Source organism: Marmota flaviventris, chromosome 7, assembly GCF_047511675.1.
Source record: "Marmota flaviventris isolate mMarFla1 chromosome 7, mMarFla1.hap1, whole genome shotgun sequence".
In the NCBI taxonomy this organism is placed as follows: Eukaryota; Metazoa; Chordata; class Mammalia; order Rodentia; family Sciuridae; genus Marmota; species Marmota flaviventris.
In genome coordinates, this window is record NC_092504.1 from 38073925 (window position 1) to 38095700 (window position 21776).

Consider the following 21776-nt stretch of genomic DNA (forward strand, 5'->3'; position numbering starts at 1 on the left):
CAAATTTATATTTTTTTGTAATCTTAAATATTATGCAATATTCAAGTAATATTTTTTATCTGTAAACCCACATAAGTTTAGGGAAAGCAAGGTAGAATAAAAGGTATGACTTGCACAATACTCAATACTTATAAGTCACAAATGCTGTTTTATATTAAACCAAATTTTTCTAAATTAGACTCATTTATCAAAGATTTATGTATTAGCTAAACCTTGATTTTTAAACTGTTTCCATGTTAGTTACTAAAAGAAACTATTTTGTTTAAGTCCAGAACACTTAAAATATAAGTAGTTTACTTATTTTCTTATGAGAATTTAGGAGTATCTTCTTTGTATTAGCATTTATCTAAATAAACCAGTCAAGACCAAGTTCTTTTATGTTGTGAGGCTGTATAATATAATTTATTAATACTCTCACATAATAAGAGGTAAAAACCTTTCTGAATAACAGATATAAAGACTTAGAGTGCTTATAAATTCGGGTCTACATTTTTGCCACAGATCAAGAGTAAACATAAAAACTCATCTTCTAGATAGCAAATGGCTGCTTTTCATTCCACTGGGCATAAGATTCTCCATTGTTTTGCACTCAAAATGGGCAAATAGACAAAACAAACACAAAAGACCAACAAACCAGCCTCTGTTGTCTCTCTCCCAACAGAGTATACAACCCTGCCTCTGTAATCTATTAACATTTACATAAATCATTAGATGGTCAGACCATGAAACTCAAATTTCCAATCATTGCTTTCAGCAATGGAGAATAACTTAGTGGCTGTAAGCAACACCAGAAAATAAAAATCACTAAAGGAGAGAGAAATAGAGTCAGCAAAGTTACAATCTATTGCCTCTTGAGTTTCTCCTTGAGAAACCAAGAAAAGGCATATCTGAGCTTAAGCCCCCCATATATTTTTGGCAACCTATATTAGCTGGCTCTGTTAGGTAACTCCACTGGATATCATGGTGGTTATTTCCAAGACTGGTGCAAGAAAAAAAATAAAGATTAAAAGATAAAATCAGATAAAAATATAAAATAAACATGGGTCAAAGATTTCAATTAGTACCATATTATATCCAGTTGGGAGAGCCCCCAAACTAGATTCTCTGAAAAGACAGCATACTGAAAAAACTGGACCAATAAAACCAAACTGACAAAACTAGCGAATACCTACAGAGCAATAAATAACTTCAATTGCAATTTTAGAAGTGAGAGACATTTACATTACTCTCATTTTATATAATGTACCAAAATGCATAACAGCTCAGAGATAATGGAAGGTAAGTTAATCCTGACCACTAGACAATAGGTCTAAAAATCTTTTTGGTTCATTTCAAATTTTTTTACAATTATCCTTATGAAATGACAAATCTGAATTGCAAAAACAAAGACACATAGCATGCTTATAAATTCGGATCTATACTTTTGCCACAGAGTTAACACAGAAGTACAAAACTCATGGTCATCATTTGTTTCCCTCCCCTGATGGTAACAGATTTCTCTTCTGACCCTGTAACTGGGGCCTCCAGAGAGGGATGCTGTGAAGCTTTGAGGAGATAATGTATGCAAAGTGCCTAGCTGTCTTCCTCCTTTTATGTCTAATTCCAATATTAAATGTAGCATTTAAACCAGGTGTGGTGGCCCACACTGTAATCCCAATGGCTCAGGAGGCCAAGGCAGGAGGATCACAGTTTAAAAGCCAGTCTCAGCAATTTAGAAAGTGCCTAAGCAATATAGCAAGACCCTGTCTCAAATAAAAATTAAAAAAAAAAAAAAAGATCTGGGGATGTGGCTCAGTGGTTAAATGAATCTAGCTTGGGAGATTCAATCCCCAGAACCAAATAATAATAATAATAATAATAATAATAATAATAAATGTAGCATTTAAGCTTCTTTCCTAAATGGAAAAATTTATTTGTAGAAAAACTGAATATAAATTTTAGGAAATGGGGCCAGGTTTGTAGCTCAGTGGTAGAGTGCTTACCTAACGTGTGACACACTGGGTTTGATTCCCAGCACCACATATAAACAAATAAAGATAATAATAAAATAAAAGTCCATCAACAATTAAAAAAATATTTCAAAAACATTTTTAGTAAATGACTCTTATGAGGGGAATGTTATTTATACTTTTATCAGAAATGCTTTCTATTTACATGTGATAAGTTTTATATATTTTCAAAAGCTTTACTTACAATAAGATTATTGATAGTTAATATGATTCATAGATATTAAGCTAATAAATCACATTCAAATATTTTAAAATATACAAAATTTTGGACCATTTGATAAACTTGCCAGTATTTTAGCCACTTCTAAGCCAGAGAGCATCTAAAACCATACAGAGAAGAGGTTATATGACACCTGGATTAATTTAATTTTCCAAGGCCACAAAGCTGGTTATCTGTGGTTATTTATTTAGCCAATGCACTCAACATGGTTTTTAGTAAGAAATTTAGTCAGGTTGAGGAAAATGGACCTTTACTATAAATGTGTTTTCTGAGCAACATGGGCATCGATTTTTAGTGAAGACAGCATACTAGTCATTTTCTGCCTTCCTTGGAGAAGTAATGATTTCAGCATTTCCTTAAGTTCCATATTAATTCTATCAATTTACACATTAATTCTGATCCAGACACTGGGCGGGACCCTGGTAAATGAATCATTACCAGGTCATTTCCCTTGTGGTACTTACTATCTATTTAAGCAGCAGTCACACCAGTAAAAAACAATCAAACAAATAAATGTGTAATTGCAAATTATAGTGAGAAATGTGAGGAAATAGATAACAATTTCAAACTCCAAGATCCATATAAATTGATACATTTCTTAAACAAAGGGATTCATTTCAGAAGGTTGTAATTATAGGCCACTGTTAAATGCCAGCTAGGTATAAGTGGATGAAAGGGAGAGATAAAAATATGTTTTCCTTCACTCCATTTATGAGAATTCTGGGATAAGAGACCAGAAGATGGCTGTGCCCAGGTCAAAACAACATTTTAAATGCTGTTGTATGTAGAGTTATTTGAGAATTTTTCTGAGCATATCTAATTAAAATACGTGAACACGTCACCCTAATTGTTTCAGCTTTCTTTACAGAAAAAAAAAAATGACAGAAAGATAGTCAACAGGAAAGGAAGAGAAGAGGTGGGGGAGGTGAGGAGAAAGGAAGAGAAAGAAAAAGAAAATAGGTGAAGGAGAGAGAAAAAGTAGAGGGACAAAGGAAGAAAGGGTAGAAGAAGAGAAGAGGAACTTTGAGAGATTACAACTCTATCCTCATTCCATCCTCTCTCTTTTTCCTCTAGCCTCCCCTCCCCAGATGTTTACACTATGCTAAATATATGTGTATCATTTCACGTGCAAATTTTATTTTACTCCACGTGTGATATCCTAAGGCACATATGTTAATGTTTTGTTCTTGTAAGATTTTTAAATAAATATTTCTTTTCACCAGCATCCTTTCTGGGTTTGGAGGGCTGTTTTGTTGTTTTCCCACAGAACATTATGTAAGGTACACTCATGTTGATAACAGTACATCCAGTTCATTCATTTTGACTGTGTTGTATACAGACCAGCATTGTGTATCCCTGTCCCTTTAATTAGACAACCTGGATGTGTACCTGTTGTTGCCATTGCAAGCTGAACCTACTAGTATCTCTGCTGTTGTCTCTTCATGTATAAATGAGTAGACACCTAGAATTAGAATGGCTAGGTTTAGAAGCCACTGTATGGAATGTTGTCCAAATATTTATCACAACAAATGCAGCAATTCATTTTCTTCACAGGAGTTGTGTGATTCCTGGTTTTCTTATAGGGACATGAACATCCATTATTATCAGACATTGATTTTGGCCAATATCAGATGGCTGGAAAATAGTCTAACAGTATTTCAATTTATAATTTCCTTTTTATAAAGATGCACATTTCCTATTTTTAAAATAGTATTTAATGATGTGCTGGCTCCTCCAGAATATACTTTTCTAAATATTGGACTTATAAATAATAGAAAAGAACACTAGTTCATCTTGTAGCTCATAAAATATGAGCATTTTAGGAATTTATGCTTATAAAGTACAAGGATAAAAATCATGTTTCATTGTGAAACTGCAATGTCTGGAATGCCTAATCACTAACTTGGAAATATATAAGGTGCCCTATTTTTTGCCTTTCAGAATATATAATACCTTACAATTACCTTAAATTTGATGGTATTTATTGTGATCCTGAAAAAGCAATGTATGCTTTTTAAAAAATTATTTTTTAGTTGTAAATGAACAAATACCTTTATTTATTTATCTTGCATGTGGTAATGAGGAACAAATCCAATGCCTCACCTATGCTAGGCAAGTGCTCTACCACTGGGCCACAACCCCAGCCCTACACCTGCATTTTATTATAAATTTTTATTTCTCTAATTTTTGTCCTTTCCCAAAAAAAAAATCATTTAACAGAAAAACCATGAAAATATATTTAAATGGTTATTAAATTTAACATATATTTATTCATCTACCTGAGTAAGGCAACATCAAAGTTAATCTATATTAAATGCTCTTCATTCCTCTAGAATGAAAGAAAATAGTGATATTTAGTGAAATACTGTGATTAGTCTCCTTTTAATCATTAAATTTACTCACCACTAATGATTTTCGTTTCTAGAGAAAGAATGTTTTCAAATATAACTTGTAAACAAAAAATTGAAAATTACTTCACTGTGCTAATCATCAAAAAATTAAAATAAATTAAAAGTACCATTTTTTGTCTATTTAATGAATGAAACAATGCAATATCCAGTTGAACTTTGGTGAAGGACAATTGATTCTTCCTTGCATTATAATTTAGCACAACATTTAACAAAAATATTTTTGCCATATATATTGTAACAATTCATAATATTTTCAGAACCTTAGAAAAGAAAATTCTATTCATAATTTTCTATCCTAGAGAAATAATTAAAAATATTTAAAAATCTCATATTCATTAAAATGTCATTTTAGGCTTATTCTAAACTGATAATATAGAGAATCACTTCAATGCCCAATATAAAGTATACTGCTGTCTATTTCAAAATGTGTATTCCTGATGCTGAGGAGGAAAATGTTTATGATACTATAATTCAAAAGGAAGAAAAGAGAATCCTAGATACAAATAGAAATGTACCACAATGCTAACAGTCATTATGTTAGAAGTAACGTTTCCTAATTTCAGAAATTTTACAAATTTATTGCTTATTTAAAAGAATAAATCCCAAGACTTGCTCTTGTTTCCATAGAGAGCAGGGAGGGAATTTTGCACAATTTATGTTCCTTCCTTCCATCTGTTTGCTTTTGGTTTGATTTTCTTTTTTCTTAACATAAAACCACTGACTTCAGAAAATACAATATTGAAATGCTCTATCACTCCTCAATTTTTCTCCTTTACAATACTATTTCAAGATGACTCTGATACCTTTAAGTAAATGCATCTGCTTTCTATGCTGGGAGAGATAATCTTGCAAAATAATAGAATAGTTTTATAAATAAAGCCAAAAAACTAATCACTTTAAAAGAAAGCCATTTCTTTGCTTTACCTCTTTTTTTAAAAAAAAAAATTGTTGTTTTTTTTATATACATGACAGTAGAGTGTATTTTGACATATTATTATACATACATGGAGTGCAACCCATTCCAATTAGGATGCCATTCTTGTGATTGTACATGATGTGGAGTTACATTGGCTGTGTATCCATATATGACCATAGGAAATTTATGTCTGATTCAGTCTACTGTCTTTCCTATTCCCATCTCTGCTCCCTTCCCTCCATTCTCCTTTGTCTAATCCAATGAACTTCTATACTTCTCCTCCCCACCCTCCCTTGTTATGGCTTAGCATCCACATACCAGAAAGAATATGTGACCTTTGGGATTTGGGGGTCTGGCTTATCTCACTTAGCATGAATTTCTCCAGTTGCATGCATTTACCAGCAAATGCCAAAATTTCATTCTTCTTAAAAGCTGATTAATATTCCATTGTGTATATATACCACATTTTCTTTATCCATTCATCTATTGAAGGGCACCTAGGTTGGTTCCATAGCTTGGCTATTGTGAATTGAGCTGCTAGAAACGTTGATGTAGCTGTATCACTATAATACACTGATTTTAAGTCTTCTGGTAAAACGAAGAAGTGGGATAACTGGGTCAAATGGTTTCACTCGTGTTTTCTAAGGAATCTCCATACTGCTTTCCAGAGTGGTTGCCCCAGTTTGCAGTCCCACCAGCAATGTAGGAGCATAATTTTGTACCTTCTCCCCGACATCCTCGCCAACATTTATTGTTACTTGTATTCTTGATGATGGCCATTCTGACTGGAGTGAGATAGAATCTCAATGTAGTTTTAATTTGTATTTCTCTAATAGCTAGAGATATTAAACATTTTTTCGTATATTTTTTACCATTCATATTTCTTATTCTGTGAAGTGCCTGTTTAGTTCTTTTGCCCATTTATTGATTGGGTTATTTGTTTTTATGATGTTAAGTTTTTTGAGTTCTTTGTATATCTGGAGATTAATGATCTATCTGATGTGCATGTGGTAAAGATATTCTCCCATTCCCTAGGCTCTCCATTCACATTATTGATTGTTTCCTTTGCTGTGAAGAAGCTTTTTAGTTTGATCCCATTCCATTTATTGATTCTTAATTTTACTTCTTGCACTTTAGGAGTCTTATTGAGGAAGTCTTTGCTTTACCTTATAATTCTGAGTCCTTTTTAAAACTATCCTGTACTTACTGATTATCATGTCCTGTCATTGCATTCCAAGTAAACGTTTTCTTTGGATTTTGTTTTTATTTTTACTTTTACATCAGTATCTAGGTCCCTTCTCATTATTCTAGAGCTTGCTATTGTTTTATTTCCTCATAGTTCGTCCACTGTAGAAATTCTTGATAATCAAAATAGCGAGAATAACAATGCTCTGATTTGGAGGAGACTGCCTTAGTTTTCTTCTCCCTAAAACATATTTCAGCAAATTGGTTACTAGGAAATATTAAATGTCAGATAAAGATTAACGAGTGCTCTTACACTCCACAGACACATAAATATAATGATATGATTTGGGACACATAGTCTGTCTTGAACTCAATTGAATATACAGGTAAAACATAAGTAGAACTGGAACTGGATTCTTCACACCCATCTGTAATTACTGTCACCCAATTATTACCTTTGTGGTCCACTCTCATCCCCCATTCTGATTTATCAACTGCTTTTCATATTTACAAAGTGGTTCATGAACCACTCTGGCCAAAAGAAATGAACATTAACGAGCCTATTTGCACAGCATTTGGCATGTAGCTAATCATCTGAAAATGACTGTCTGGGACTGCACTGAGAAAGAGTTATTAACATTCAACACTGGGTCTACAAAACAGAAGGCGAAAAGAAAACAGAAGCTAGGCATGGTGGCACATGCCTATAAAGCCAGTGGCTTGGGAAGCTGAGGCAGGAGGATCACAAGCTCAAAACCAGCCTCAGCAACTTAGCAAGACCCTTTCTCAAAATAAAAAATAAAAATAAAAGGCTGGGGAAATGTCTTAATGGTTAAGCATCTCTGGGTTCAATGCCTTGTACAAAAACAAAAACAAACTGAAACTGGGAATCAAAAAATTAATAAATGGTGTGAGATAAAGTTCTGATTTTATTCTTCTGCATCTGGAGATACAGTTTGCCCAGGACCACTTATTGAAGATGCTGTCCTTTTCCTAACATGTATGTTTGATTATATGTTGAAAACCAATTGATGCTCAGTTCTGTTTCATTGGGCAATGAGTCTATCTTCATGGTAGCAGAATGCTGTTTTATCACTATTGCTTTTCAGCACAGTTTGAAATCAAGTTAGTACGATGCTTCCAGCTTTGTTCTTTTTGCTCATGATTGCTTTGGTTAAGTGCTGGTCTGTGTGGTTCTATAAGAAATTAGGGTTGTTTATTCTATTGGGGATTATAGTAAGTGATAATGTATATTTCAAAATGATGAAGAGAGTAAATGTGAAGCACTCTTTCAGGAATAAAATGATAAGTATTTGAGGAGATAGATATGTTAATTAGATATATTAAATGATTTAATTAGATATGTTATGTATATTAATTAGATATATATTAATTAAATATGTTATATATAACTATATAACTAGATATGTTAATATGATTTAATTATTCCACATTGTACTCATAAATCATAACATTACTCATCTGGCTTAATATAGTATTGGAGAGACCTTTGCTCTTGAGTCCAGCATATCTGAATTTGAATCCTGGCATTACCATTTAAAGACCATTTAAACTTGGAAACATTTCTAAACACCATTAGGTGTCAGCTTCCTCATCTTTGATATTGGGGTGAAAATGGCATTGACATGATAAGGCTATTATAAGTAATACATTAAACAATTCACATGAAGTAGTCAGAACAATGTCCCTAAAGAAGTCCAACTCACAATTCTCTGGGCCTAGGAATATATTGCCTCATATAGCAAGAAAGACTTCAAATGTTATTAAGAATTTCAAGAAGAGGAGATGATCTTCAATTATTTGGGCAGGCCAAATAGAATCTCAGAATCCTTATAAAAGGAAAGCTGTAGAGTCAGTGAAGAGAAGGACAGCAGCAGAGGTAGAGTTACGTGCTTTAGGATGGATGAAGGGATCTGCAACCCAGGAAAGCAAAGAGTTAGAAATGACAAGGAAATCCATCCTTTCTTAAAGTCTCCAAAAGGAACACAGACAGCCAACACTTTTTAGGACTTCCAACCTCTAGCACAGTAAAAGAATAAATTTGTGTTGTTTTAAGCCACTAAATGTGTGTAATTTGTCACATCAGCAGTAAGATACTAATATAGTTTATAAAGTACTTAGCACAGGACCATCACACAGGACTCTCAGATGGTATATGCTCAAGCCACTCTGCCTCCTTAGCAGGCAAGAGTAGGAAAGAATAGTCCAGGAAAGAGTAGTTCAACCCACAGTCTTTCATCTACACAAGTCTACCACCTTTTCCAAGAAGGCTGAGTCTCCCCAAAGGGCTTAGTAACTTGACCATCTCTGATTTTCAAGGACTGCTTGCTATGAATTAGTTTAGTAAAAACCAATTGTTTATTACATGATATTTATAGAATAATTGTTCCACGAATGCTATCAAGATGTGGAATTCAGTCCTTTTTCATTCCAAGTTTAAAAATAAAACATTTAAGTGTGTGTGTGTGTGTGTGTTGTGTGTATGCATTCGCACATGCGCACGCTTGCAGATGCATACTTGGTATTTGTAAGGCTTGGTTTAAGTCAATAGGGAAAGGGACAGCAAAAATCTTAAAATATAATATCATATGTGGCTATTCTTAAGTTTTTTTTCCTACCCTAACATTTGCTTCCCCAAGCCTTAATTCTTCTTAAATTTCATACAGCAGTTTATCTCCTTTTGTTTTCTAATCACTCCTAACTTGTGCCCATAGGATTTCCTTCAAATACCAAGGTATTTTTCTAAACAGATTACCATAGTGAATTATGAAGATAATATATGTTATTTTCTACCTAATTTAGTGAACACTTAGTAAATATTATCTGAAAAAATATATAAAAGCTCATTAGTCATGAGTTAGGCTAGCCTCTCCACATTGTTTCATCAGTTTCTTTGGGTGGTATACCAAACATGGATTAAGGATGCAGGCTGGAGGACAAGCAAGCCATAGACCATGCCTCAAACACTTTACTCTTTTAACTGCTCCTATCTCACCAATCTTAGGGTTATAAATAGGGCTCAGTACTTACAACATTTCCACCCCCACCCCTGATATTTCTCATATGCATTTCACACAGATCTTATTAAGGTATAAAATTATACAGAGATCAGGTTTAAAATTTGGGAACTCATCTTTATAAAATTAGAGGTTATCAGAAAATTTCAACTATAAATAATTTGCTCATTTACTTAAGTTTAAGTTTACTTTAGTTCCCATTCTTATTTTAAAATGTGCTTTGCCCATGTGTGTTTTTGTGCACACATGTGTATTTCTCTATGTATATATGTGTACTCAGATTTTAAGCTACTTTTTTTTTTTACACTCAAAGGCACTTGATCACTGAGCCATATCCCCACCCCTGTTTTGTATTTTATTTAGAGACAGGGTCTCACTGAGTTGTCTAACACCTCACTATTGCTGAGACTGGCTTTGAACTCACGATTCTCCTGTCTCAGCCTCCTAGCCACTGAGTAAACTTCTTTTGAGCTAGGATTCCTGGATTATGTTTTGTCAGCAATGGGAATCATGTTGCCTTCAGACATTAAATATATATGATTTGCGACTCCAGTGACTCTTAAGGTCAGCAACCATGCAGCACAAAACTTAATAAATGAATGCTACAACAACATTATTTCTGTTCATTCCAAAGTATCATAGGACCACGGATCTAACTAACAGCCCATTATAGTGTTCTGACTTAACCTTTGAAATGTCAATAAATTGGATTATAATGTAAGCCACTCTAAATGTTTTTGAAAGAAGAAGGATGAATGTTATATTGTCGTGAATCTACCTCTGAGAAAGCTGTTTTTATAACAGTTACTTAATGCTTTTGCCTGTAACATAGTTTACTTGAATTTGCTATCTGCCCATAATCATATTTTTGCACACATGGAATGAATACCATGAGTGTAAAAAGTTAGAAACAGTTAAAAAATAATTCAGTCTTAAAACTCTCAACCCATCCAGTTTCATGATCTTTGGCACCTTTAACTCCACAAAAGATTGATGATATCAGCCTGCATCAGCCCCTTGAGTACATTCCTGTGTAGATGTGGTAATTAATTATCAAGGTGAATAACACTGCTGGGCAATCATATTAGGAAAGGAGAACAACTAGAAACACAAGAAGCAATCATGTTGCAGTTGTTCCTTCTCACCCAGAAGAGAGAAGAACCAAATAGAACCCTATCTAGGAACATCCTTCCTTTTGTTGATGATCTGAGAATTCTTGCTGAGCAATTTTTTTCCTACAAAGAGCTCATACACGCAACTCAATTAACCACAGCATTACAAAATCTAGAAATACCAAACTCTGAAATCATCAGAGTCCAACTCTTTGTTGTATAAATTCAAACACAGATTTATGAGTACTTGCTTGTATAAGGGTCTCTGTCTGAGTCTCAGTGATCTCTTCCTTCTCAGAGACCCTGATGGTTACCTGGTGACTGTATTTGTATTTTTGTAGCTTTCCTCCAACCCTTGATAAATAATCTTGGGAGTGTTTGCACCTACATTAGTCCAATGAAATCTTCTTGGACATTGGAAATTTGGAACAGACAGATCCCAAGAAAATTGTTTCTCAAGTTCTTGGAGCTCTGGAGTCCTTCCCTTGCTGAGTTGTGTGATTCCTCAACTCTCTTTGTTATCCTAATGGGATTTGGGAACAGACAATACCAAGGCAAAAAAGGTTGGAAAAATACCAAGTCGTGGCCAACCTTTGGTAAAATGTAAAGCTTCCCATAGTGATAATCAATTGTATGGCTTATACCTATTGATTGCTGAGTGGATTGATCATAATAGATTACAACAGTAATTATGGTTTTTTTATAATTTTGGAGTTTTTAAATTACTCATAACTATAATAACCATATATATGAGATATTTACTTATTTATCTTCTTGATAATGCTTTTTTAACTGTACAAATTGCTTTATTAAAACTCCAGAGCCTCCCAACTTGTGAACCAGTGATTCAGTATAAGATTTTAATGCATGTCCCTATTTTGATATGAAGTGGTTAAATAACCAGATGATATATGTGTGTCTGAATATGTAAATTAAGTGGCATATGCTGACCAGAGGGACACGAATAATATCCTCAATGATCCCTAAAGCTCTTTAATGGTTCTACAAATACCTGATTTTAATTTCATTTTAAAATATTATAATTAGACTAAAATAGAAAGCATACACATTTTAATAATCCCTATGCACATAGTAGTACATTCAGAACCAATATAATATTAACTTTGCTATCAGGTTAACTTATGGTATGTGGAGCACCAAGTAAAGCTTCCTTCTAATCTGTCATTAAGTGCCAATCACCCATGAATGCCCTTGAACTATGTATAAAGATTCATTGATGGTAAGGTGGTTCCTTGGCACAAGTGTTGGAATTCTTACTGGTTTTTGTTTTTGTTTTTCATTGTTGTTGTTTTCCTCAATTCAGGGTAGCCCAATTTGGGTCATATAAGATTGTTAAAAGTAAGTAAGTCCTTTACAATTTGTTAGGATTTTATCAACAATATGTAAATAAAATAAAACACACAAAAATAAATTGGTGCTAATAGGAAAGACCATAGTATTTAATATAAATAGTCCTGACTTTCAAATTTGTGTGCCTACTGAAATAGATACAACATTTGAATTTCTAAGGTAATTTTATATCAACAAATATGTTTTTTTTCATTTGTACTTCGTATATTGAGGTTGCCTATAAAGTTTCATTTTATTAAAGGATTCCACAGAGGAAAAATGTTTGAAAAGCGCCATGTAGTAGGGTTTCTTAACTTCAGCACCATTGATAGTTTGGAAGAGATAACTTTTTGTTCTTGGGGACTCTCCTGTGTGTTATGTGATTTTTAGTGACATTTCTGGCCTCCATACACTAATTCCAGTATCAAACTCCAGCATAAAAATTTAAAATGCGGATATTGTCAGTGTCCTCTATAAAGCAAACTTATCCCTGATCTAGAAACATTATATAATCACAGGATCATAGGGTTAGCCACACATTAGTAATTCCCAGGTAATGTTTACATTCTCACAATTCCTTTACCCATCAAGAGCCATTAAAAAAAGAATATAGTAGACAGAAAATTTTAAAAGTATTTAAAAATATTTATTGTGTCATTTCATCTAAAGTGTTGAAATACTATACCAACTATAAAAGTTATATTGTAGAACTTCATTTTCAGACAACAAATGATATTCTTGATGTATTTATTGTTAAGTGAATAAATTTGAATTAAGCAACCTATATGTTCCTGGGAACAGGATAAAGGAAGCAATACAGTTAAATCCATTTATGTGTAAATTCTGGAATGCAATTAGTCTTCAAATTTTTTGCAAAACACTTTGAGAAAAAATTTTAACTTTAAAAACTCCTGTGTTCCCACTTAACACTCAAATAAATTCAATTAAATTGACCAATGTCTTGCCTAAGAGAATTCAAAAGTAATGTACAAATGTGAACTTTTATTTGGTAAAGAAAGTCAAAGAAAAATTGGAAAAGACTAAGGTTTTTCCTAATAATGTCTTTAAAAAGTTACCTATCTTTCTATTGAGTTAAAATAAATGACCACATCAATAACTCACCTTGGCAGCCTCAAAACTGCAATGGCTCTGATGTATAATTAAAGAATATGCATATGTATATGTGGTGTTTATACGCCATGTGCCACATAAAGTTTGGTCAGTGAGGGATCCGACACATGATCGTGATTCCATGAGATTACAAAGGAGCTGGAAACTCCCTATTGCTTAGTGAATTGAAGTGGTTCTAACATCATAGCCAATGATCACAACACATTGCTCACATGTTTATGGTGATGCCGCTATAAACAAACCTACTGTGCTACCAGCCACGTGAAATTACAGCACATACAAATATATAAGGCACATAATACTTCATAATGATAATAAACTATTATACTGATTTATATGTATTTACTACACTATATCATTATTTCAGAGTGAACTCCTACTCATAAAAATAGAAGACATAACTATGCTTCTATTCCCATAAAGTATTTCTAGAAAATTTCAGAAGTAACTGCTGAGAATTAAGGTAGAAATAAAACTAGTTATTAAATTTTGATATTTTGAATTCTTTAAATTATTATTACATTTTGTAGGGGAGGCTCACTTAATTTTAAAAAAATACTATTTTAATTCCACAATGGTATCAAAAATTTGTAAGAGTGTATGAACCATATGAATTTCAGTTATTTTCAGACTCTACACACCAGGAAACCATCTCAAGTAAGAGAAAATGGGGAGATAATGGAAGTTGAGGTAGGATATCTACAGTCAAGATCCCAGAGTTTTGCATAAGTGTATCAGCTCTACAGGAACTGACAAATATTGTGTAGACTCTGATTCTAAGACAGTGTTTCTTCCCTGATTATGAACTACCTGCTGAACATAAGTGGACTAGGGCCTCAGATATTAATCTCAGATATCTCTCTAATAGTAGGGAATGTGAGACATCATAAATCACAGGAAGCTGGTTTCATTGTTGTATTATGTTATGGCAGGAGAGAAAGGTAAGCTTTGATGCATAATATAAAGATTCTTCCTATTCATTAATTCTGCAAATATTGGCAGAGACATTGCAAGTATACTAGTAAACACATAAAGTGCCATGAGATAATAGTAATTGTAATAATGGCCATCATTTAGGGAACCTCTACTAAGTACAGGGCACTGGGCTAAGAGCTTTGCACACATCAACTCTTAATCCAGAGAGCAATCCTAAGTAGTAGGTGTTTGATTGATGAAGACACTGAGCCTCCTGGATATAATTTAACCACACAAGAACACAACATAAGTGAGAAAAAAAAGCTAAGCCTCAACCCAATCTGGCTATCTTCAAAATCTTTAATCACAAGATTTTTTTTACACAGCTTTATCTTGGTATCATTGACATATGGTTATTAATGGATAGTGAATTAATTACATTAATTATGAATTTGATATAATTCTCAATAAAGTACTAACAAACTAAATTCAACTGCATATTAAAAGAATCCTACACTATGAATTTATTCCTAGGATGCCAGGTTGGTTCGACATACACAAATTAAGCATTGCGATATACCACATTAATGGAATGAAGGACAGAAGCTATGTGATGATCTCAAAAGATGCAGAAAAAAAATCATTTGACAAAATTTGATATCTCTTTATGATGAAGCCTGTCAACAAAATATGAATAAAAGGAACTTATCTCAATATAATAAAAATTATATATGAAAAACTCAGAGCTATCTTCACAATCAATTGCTCTTGAGATGAAAGCTAAAGATATCCTACTTCCTGACTTCAAATTATAATGCAAACTTGTAATAATCAAAACATTATAGTTATGGCATGAAAACAGATACATAAACCAACGAAACAGAGTAGGAGAACCCAGAAATAAAATCATATATTTATGATTTACCATCAACTGATCTTGAACAGGATGCCAAGAACACAAAGAGGGAAAGGATAGTCTCTTCAACAAATGGTGTTTAAAGAAGTGGATACCCATGAGGAAAAAAAAAAATGAAATTTGGCTCCTATTCACAACTCATCTCAAAATGGATTAAAGAATTAACTTAAAAATTGAAACATTACAATTTCCAGTGGAAAACACAGGAGAAACCACTATGGCATTGGCCTTGGCAGTGATGTTTGATACCAAAATAAAATAAGAGCACAAATAGGCAGGTGAGATAACATCCAATTAAAAAGCTCTGCATAGCAAAGGGAAACATCAGTAAAATGTAAAGGCAACCTATGGAATGGGAGAAAATACCTGCAAACTTTATATATGATAAGAGGTTAATACTCAAAATATTTTAAAAACTCATATAACTCAATGCCAAAATACAAATAAAATGGGCCAAGGACTTATATAGACATTTCTTAAAAGAAAATATAAAGATGGTCAACAAGCATATGAAAAATGTCCTCAACATTTCTAATTTATCAAAACCACAATGAGATATTATCTCATTCTTGTTAAGATGATTATTACAAAAAAGAAAAAAAGTTAAATTTTATTTAGGATATAGTGAAAAGAAAAGCTTTGCACACTGTTGATAAGAATATAAAGTACAACAACTTTGTTCTTGTTCAAAATTCCTTCACTTATTTGGGGTCTTTTCTGATTCTATAATAATTTTAGGATTTTTTTTCTTCTATTTATTTTTGTACAAAAATGCAATTGGATTTTGATAGAAATTGCATTGAACCTAGAAATTGTTTTGGGTGAGATAGACATTTTTGACAATATTAATTCTTCTAAGTCTATGATATGGGATGTCTTCTCATTTGCTTGTCTTTTTAAATTTCCTTCATTAATATTTTATTATTTGCAATGTAGAGGTTTTCCTTCTCTTTGGTTAAGTCAATTCCTAAACACCTTGTTATTGCTAAGGTAAATGTACAAGTTTTCTTAATTTCCCTTTCAGAGATTTAGTTGTTGATGTGTAGAAACACCACTGATTTTTTTCATATTGATTTTGTATCCTGAAAATTTACTGAATTCACTTGCTAATTCCAACAATTTTTTGGTAGAGTCTTCAGGGTTTTCTATGGATATGATCATGCCATCTGCAAACTGATAGTTACACTTATTTCCTTCTGATTTGAATGTCTGATTTCCTTTTCTTGCCTGATTGCTCAGACTGTGACTACCAGTGAACAGCAGTGGTGAGGTTGGGTGTCCTTGCCTTGTTCCAGATCTTATAGGAAAAGCTTTCCATTTCTCTGCATCTACTGAGATGGTTAACCAACATTTATTTTGTTAATAGGATGTATCATGTTAATTGATTTTTCTCTTAACCTCTTTTCCGTTGGCTTCTGTTTTTTGCTTTTACCTCAGCTTCTGCTGATTGCTTTGTATCCATATGTGCATCCTAGGAATAAATTCCACTTGGTCAGTGTACAATCCTTTTAATATGCTCTTGAGTTCAGCTTTTCAGTAATATATTAAGGTTTGTGTGTCTATTCATCAGGGATATTGGCCTTTAGTGGGTTATTGGGCGGGGTGGGGGTGTTATTTTGTTTTGCCTTTTGTTGTTGTCATTGTTGCTTTTCCTTGTATTCTATTTGCCTAACTTTGGAATCAGGGTGATGCTGGTCTCATAAAATAAGTCTTAGAAACCAGATAAAGACACATCAAGGAAAGAAAACTACAGAAAATATCCCTGATGAAATAAGATGCAGAAAATCTTTAATAAAATATTAACAAATCATATTCAACAACATATTAAGAAGATTGGACCTTGTGACCAAGTTGGTTTTTCTCAGGGATGCAAGGATGGTGTAGCATATGCAAATCAGTAAATTATTCTACAGAGCTAAAGTAACAAAAACTGCATGGCACAGGCATAAAAACACACACACAGAGCAATGGCACGGAATAGACAAACCACATATCTACAGTCATCTGATCCTTAACAAAGGTGCCAAAAAAATACATTCAAAAAAAGACATCCTTTTAAACCAATAGTGCTAGGAAAACTGGTTATTTATACATAAAAGAATGAGACTAGACTCTATCTCACCCCGCACAAAAGTTAACCCAAAATGGAACAAAGACTTAGGAATTAGACCAGAAACTATACAATTTCTAGAAGAAAACATAGGGTCAACACTTTCTCAGTAGTACCCCTAAAGCTCAGGAAGTAATGCCAAGAGTTAATAAATGAGATGACATCAATTTAAAAAGCTTCAATACAGCAAAGAAAATAATTAAGAATATGAAGAGAGGATCTACAGAATGGGGGAAAAATCTTTGCTAGCTATTTTTCTGACACAGGGTTAATATCTAGAATATATAAAAAAAATTAATACCAAAAAAATTAATAAAGGAGCAAATGAATTAAACAGGCACTTCTTGGAAGAAAAAATACAAATAGCCAACAAATATATGGAAAAATCATCAACATCAATACTAATCATGGAACTGCAAATCAAAACTATGCTGAGATTTTATTTCACTCTAGTGAGAATGGTAGTTATCAAGAATACAAATAATAATAAATTATGGAGAGAATAAGGAGAAAAAGGAACACTTTTATACTATTGATAGGTGTATACATGAGTACAATGACTATGGAAATCAGTGTGGAGGTTTCCCAAAAGACTAGGAATGGAACCAGCACATGATTTATCCTAAAGAATTAAAGAAATAATACTTAGTGATACATGTATACCTGTGTTTATAGCAGCAAAATTCACAATAGCTAAACTATGGAACCAGTCTAGGTGTCTATTGATGGTTGAATGGATAAGAAAATAATGTGGTATTATACACAATGTAGTTTTATTCAGCCATGAAGAAGAACGGAATTATGTCATAGGCAGGAAAAATGGATAGAACTAAGTGAAATAAGTCAAACTTAGGGACCAAGGAGAGGAGGAAAGAAAAGGGGGAAATACTGGGAAATGATATTGGTCAAATTATATTGTTACATATATTGTTATTGTGCATGTATCAATATGTAACCACCACAAATCCCACCATTATGTACAACTATAAAGCATCAATTAAAATATGTAAAAAAAATGAGTTTTGAAGAGTTCCCTCTTCTATTAATTCTTATTTGAATGTATGGTAAAAAACTCACCCATGAGGCCATCTGGTTCTGGGCTTTTCTTTCTTGAAGGTTTTGATTACTAATTTAATCTCCTTGTAACGTTCAAACTTCTTGAAACAGCCTTGGCAGTGTATATATTTCTATGGATTTATTCATTGCTATTTATCCCATCTAGGCTACCCAATTTGTTGATGTATAATTGTTCACAGTAGTTTCTTATGATCTCACAAACGGTTTGCGCTTTGTTTCTGCCACTTGATAAACATGATTGGGGACTGGGAAGGCTGTGGAGGAAATATTAGTACTTTTCTGATGTCTTTTTCCTCTCTTACCCTGGCAGGATCACAACTACTGCCGCATGTATGATGGATCTTCGAAGATACCCTCTGGATGAACAAAACTGCACCCTGGAGATTGAAAGTTGTGAGTTACTTGCACAAGGGAATGAGAAAAAGAGATATTTGCTTGACCCAATTTAATTCAATCTTTCACTGAGTTCACTGGGGCTAGAATGTTTTTAGCTGCAAACTTCTGCCAACTTTTTGAGGGATTTAGAGTCTAGGATATTTTCCCTTATATTTGTGGTTCAACGGTAGTATCAATGACATTATGTTTTGGACACCTAGGGAAAGTCCACTTATTTTAGCTCAATAATTTATAAACTCATGCTTTTTCCTTCTTAGAGTGGAATTTCTTCCACAGCTTTCCAATAGCCAAGCTGCATTAATAATAGAGGGAGAAATTTCAAATGAAGACTCTGTGCAAATGTTTTAAGTTGTAAAGGATTGTAAATTGTCTTTTCCAAAAAGTTTGTGGTAGAGTCTGATGCAAAAGATCTCTTTATTTATGAAATGAATAAGATAATAAATGATACCTTATGAGGATTATACTTGGATCAAAAACTTACTGTTTTTGAGGTCAAGATTTTGGATTGTCTTCTAGGACTGTTTTTTATTGATCAATTTCCTAATAATACGAATATTTTAATTGCCAAGATTTAATCCTGATTGACAGTCTTACCATTATTTCTCAGCCATCAACCTATAGGCATTTGAGCCCTCTAATTGTGAATACTAGAGATAGACCACTTCTTTGTTCTGAGAGATGCAGAAAGTTGCAATAGAAAATTCAGGCTATTACTATATTACTTAATGTGGTGTGAGAAACAGATGGTGTATTTAGACCATTAAATTTTTTCTAAATCTAAACATCAAGAAGGCAAGGGAAAACGGGAAAAAAATCCAATTGACCCTACAGTCTTATTGAAAACAAATGTGTTTCCCTAGAATGTGACTAAATATTGAGCAAAACCTTTAATTTTCCAGTTTCATAAAAGAAAAAGTATAGAAATGAAGATATTTCTATAGAAATAGCTCTAAATTTAGACATAGAGATTGTTCTATTATCTCTGGAATAAACAAGAAAATTCATGAACTATTATTTAATTAATAGTCTACCTTTAAAGCTCACTACATAAAGAAGGCCCTGAATACAGAAAGGTGTTAATAATGAGAGTATCAATGGTGATTTGGGGTTTTAATGCCAAAGATGATCAAATTCAAACCATAAAATCATTCATTAACTGATGGCTAATGATATTTTATAAATAAAGCAGATCTGAAGTTCAACAATTAAGCTTTTACTTTTGTAACTGTGATACAAAAGACGGATAAACCACAGGTTACTTGGGCATGTAGGTTCTTCTGTCCTTCTGCTCTTCCATTGACTTGTGATTTTTTTCTTTTTTTACTTTGGCTTCTGCCATATAGAATTGGGACCTAACTACTTAAAATTCTAAGATCTATGGCTTTCATTTACTTAAAGAAACAATGAACTTTGATATGTACTTAAATTGATTCTATGTTTTAAATTACAAATTGAAATTATCAGCATTTTCTCCCAAATTTCATATTTTATTTATAACGAATACTGAGTTTTCCTACTGTTATAGGTTAACATTTTTTTTCCAAGTTAGCAAATTTCTTTCTTTTTTTTTTCCAGAGGGAGAAAGCTTATTTTTCTGTTTTTGCAATACTGGAGATTGAATCCAAGTCTTTGTGCATGCTAAGCAAGCACTCTGCTACTGAGCCACATCCTCTGCCCTCTACACATTGCTTGAAATGAGCAAATATCTTTGAAAAAACCTACTAAAGGTCACACATACACAAAGATAATCTGAACACCCCATATTTACTAAAGAAACTGAATCCATAAATAATTACCTTATTAAAAAAATCACCAAGCCCTGATGATTTCACTGGTGGATTTTTACCAAAATTTAATGGAAGAAATTTTTTATTCATATTAGAAAATAGATGACTTTTAGGTTCACTTATCATATCATATATGACCAAAACCAAATCTATAAATGAAATAAAAATTAAACAAAATTTTCATGGAGCAAGAATTGAAGAAGGCCAGACAGTCAAATAGTATACAAAATAATCATAAAACTTGGTGTCAGACCCAGGAATATGACAATCATTAAGGCATTTGGTAACATGCAATCAGTTACATAGACAGAGGAAGGAGCATAATCACTGGGATTCTAAAGTCAGCTAAGATGCCTGAGTGCATACAGATGCTAGATCGAGGTGATCCTGCAACAGGTCATAAAACACCAGTCCCTAGATAGGCTTACATAAAGCAAAGCAGAAACCCATGCCTGAAAGAATTTGTGTAATGAAGATTTTATGAAAGCAGAAACTTCAGGAGGAGAGGAAGAAAACATGGATCTGCCTTCAATTTGCCAAACTGAAGCAAGTCATCATACAAAACCTTAGTTAAAAAAAAAAAAAAAAGTATTCTAACAACATTTGAGAAAGGATGGATCTGAAATTCTGAAAGATAAAATAACTTACCCAGGCCACCACAGGGCAAGGATAGTGGTAGCTTGGGAATTCAAACCCAAGTGCTCTACTCTTCATCACAGAATCCTGCAATCTACACATGAGCACGGGACATAGCCTCAGTACCTGGAATTGGAAACACTCTCAGCTAAGTTGGTAACACTGAATCACTAAGGACTGGTCTGTACTTCCCCAAATTACTCCTGAAAAAAGTCAAAATAGACCCCAAAATATGAAGCAGAATCTTAAATTTTAGGTCAAGGGTCAAATAAGTATAGCTGCAGAAAGAAGGGAGCTATTGACTCAGAAAGCAAGCAGGCATTGACTCCATTGCCGTTTCTCTTAAAAAAAAAAAAAATCCTTATATGCCTTCTTAACAACAGGGTAAACCAAAATAAAGAAACAGCTTTAAGCAACGTAGTCAATGTTATGGAGTCCACATGAGCTTTATTTGTTTCTTCCCTAAGTACCTAAGTACACAACATAGTGCTAAGTATTAATAAATACTGAATTGCTTGTTCATCCATTTTAACATTTCACAAAGAAAGGTGTCATTTGGAACAGCTT

The 21776-nt window shown here is 33.1% G+C and overlaps 1 protein-coding gene across 2 annotated transcripts in view; it reads left to right on the top strand.

Moving 5' to 3' along the window:
* The window catches only part of Gabrb1 (gamma-aminobutyric acid type A receptor subunit beta1), a 380753-nt gene that overhangs the window by 268061 nt on the left and 90916 nt on the right, over nt 1-21776 (top strand). For both annotated transcript variants that reach the window (XM_027937790.2, XM_027937799.2), the window contains exon 5: nt 18701-18783. In XM_027937790.2, coding sequence (XP_027793591.1) covers nt 18701-18783 — 83 coding nt within the window. The remainder of the gene's footprint in view (nt 1-18700; nt 18784-21776) is intronic.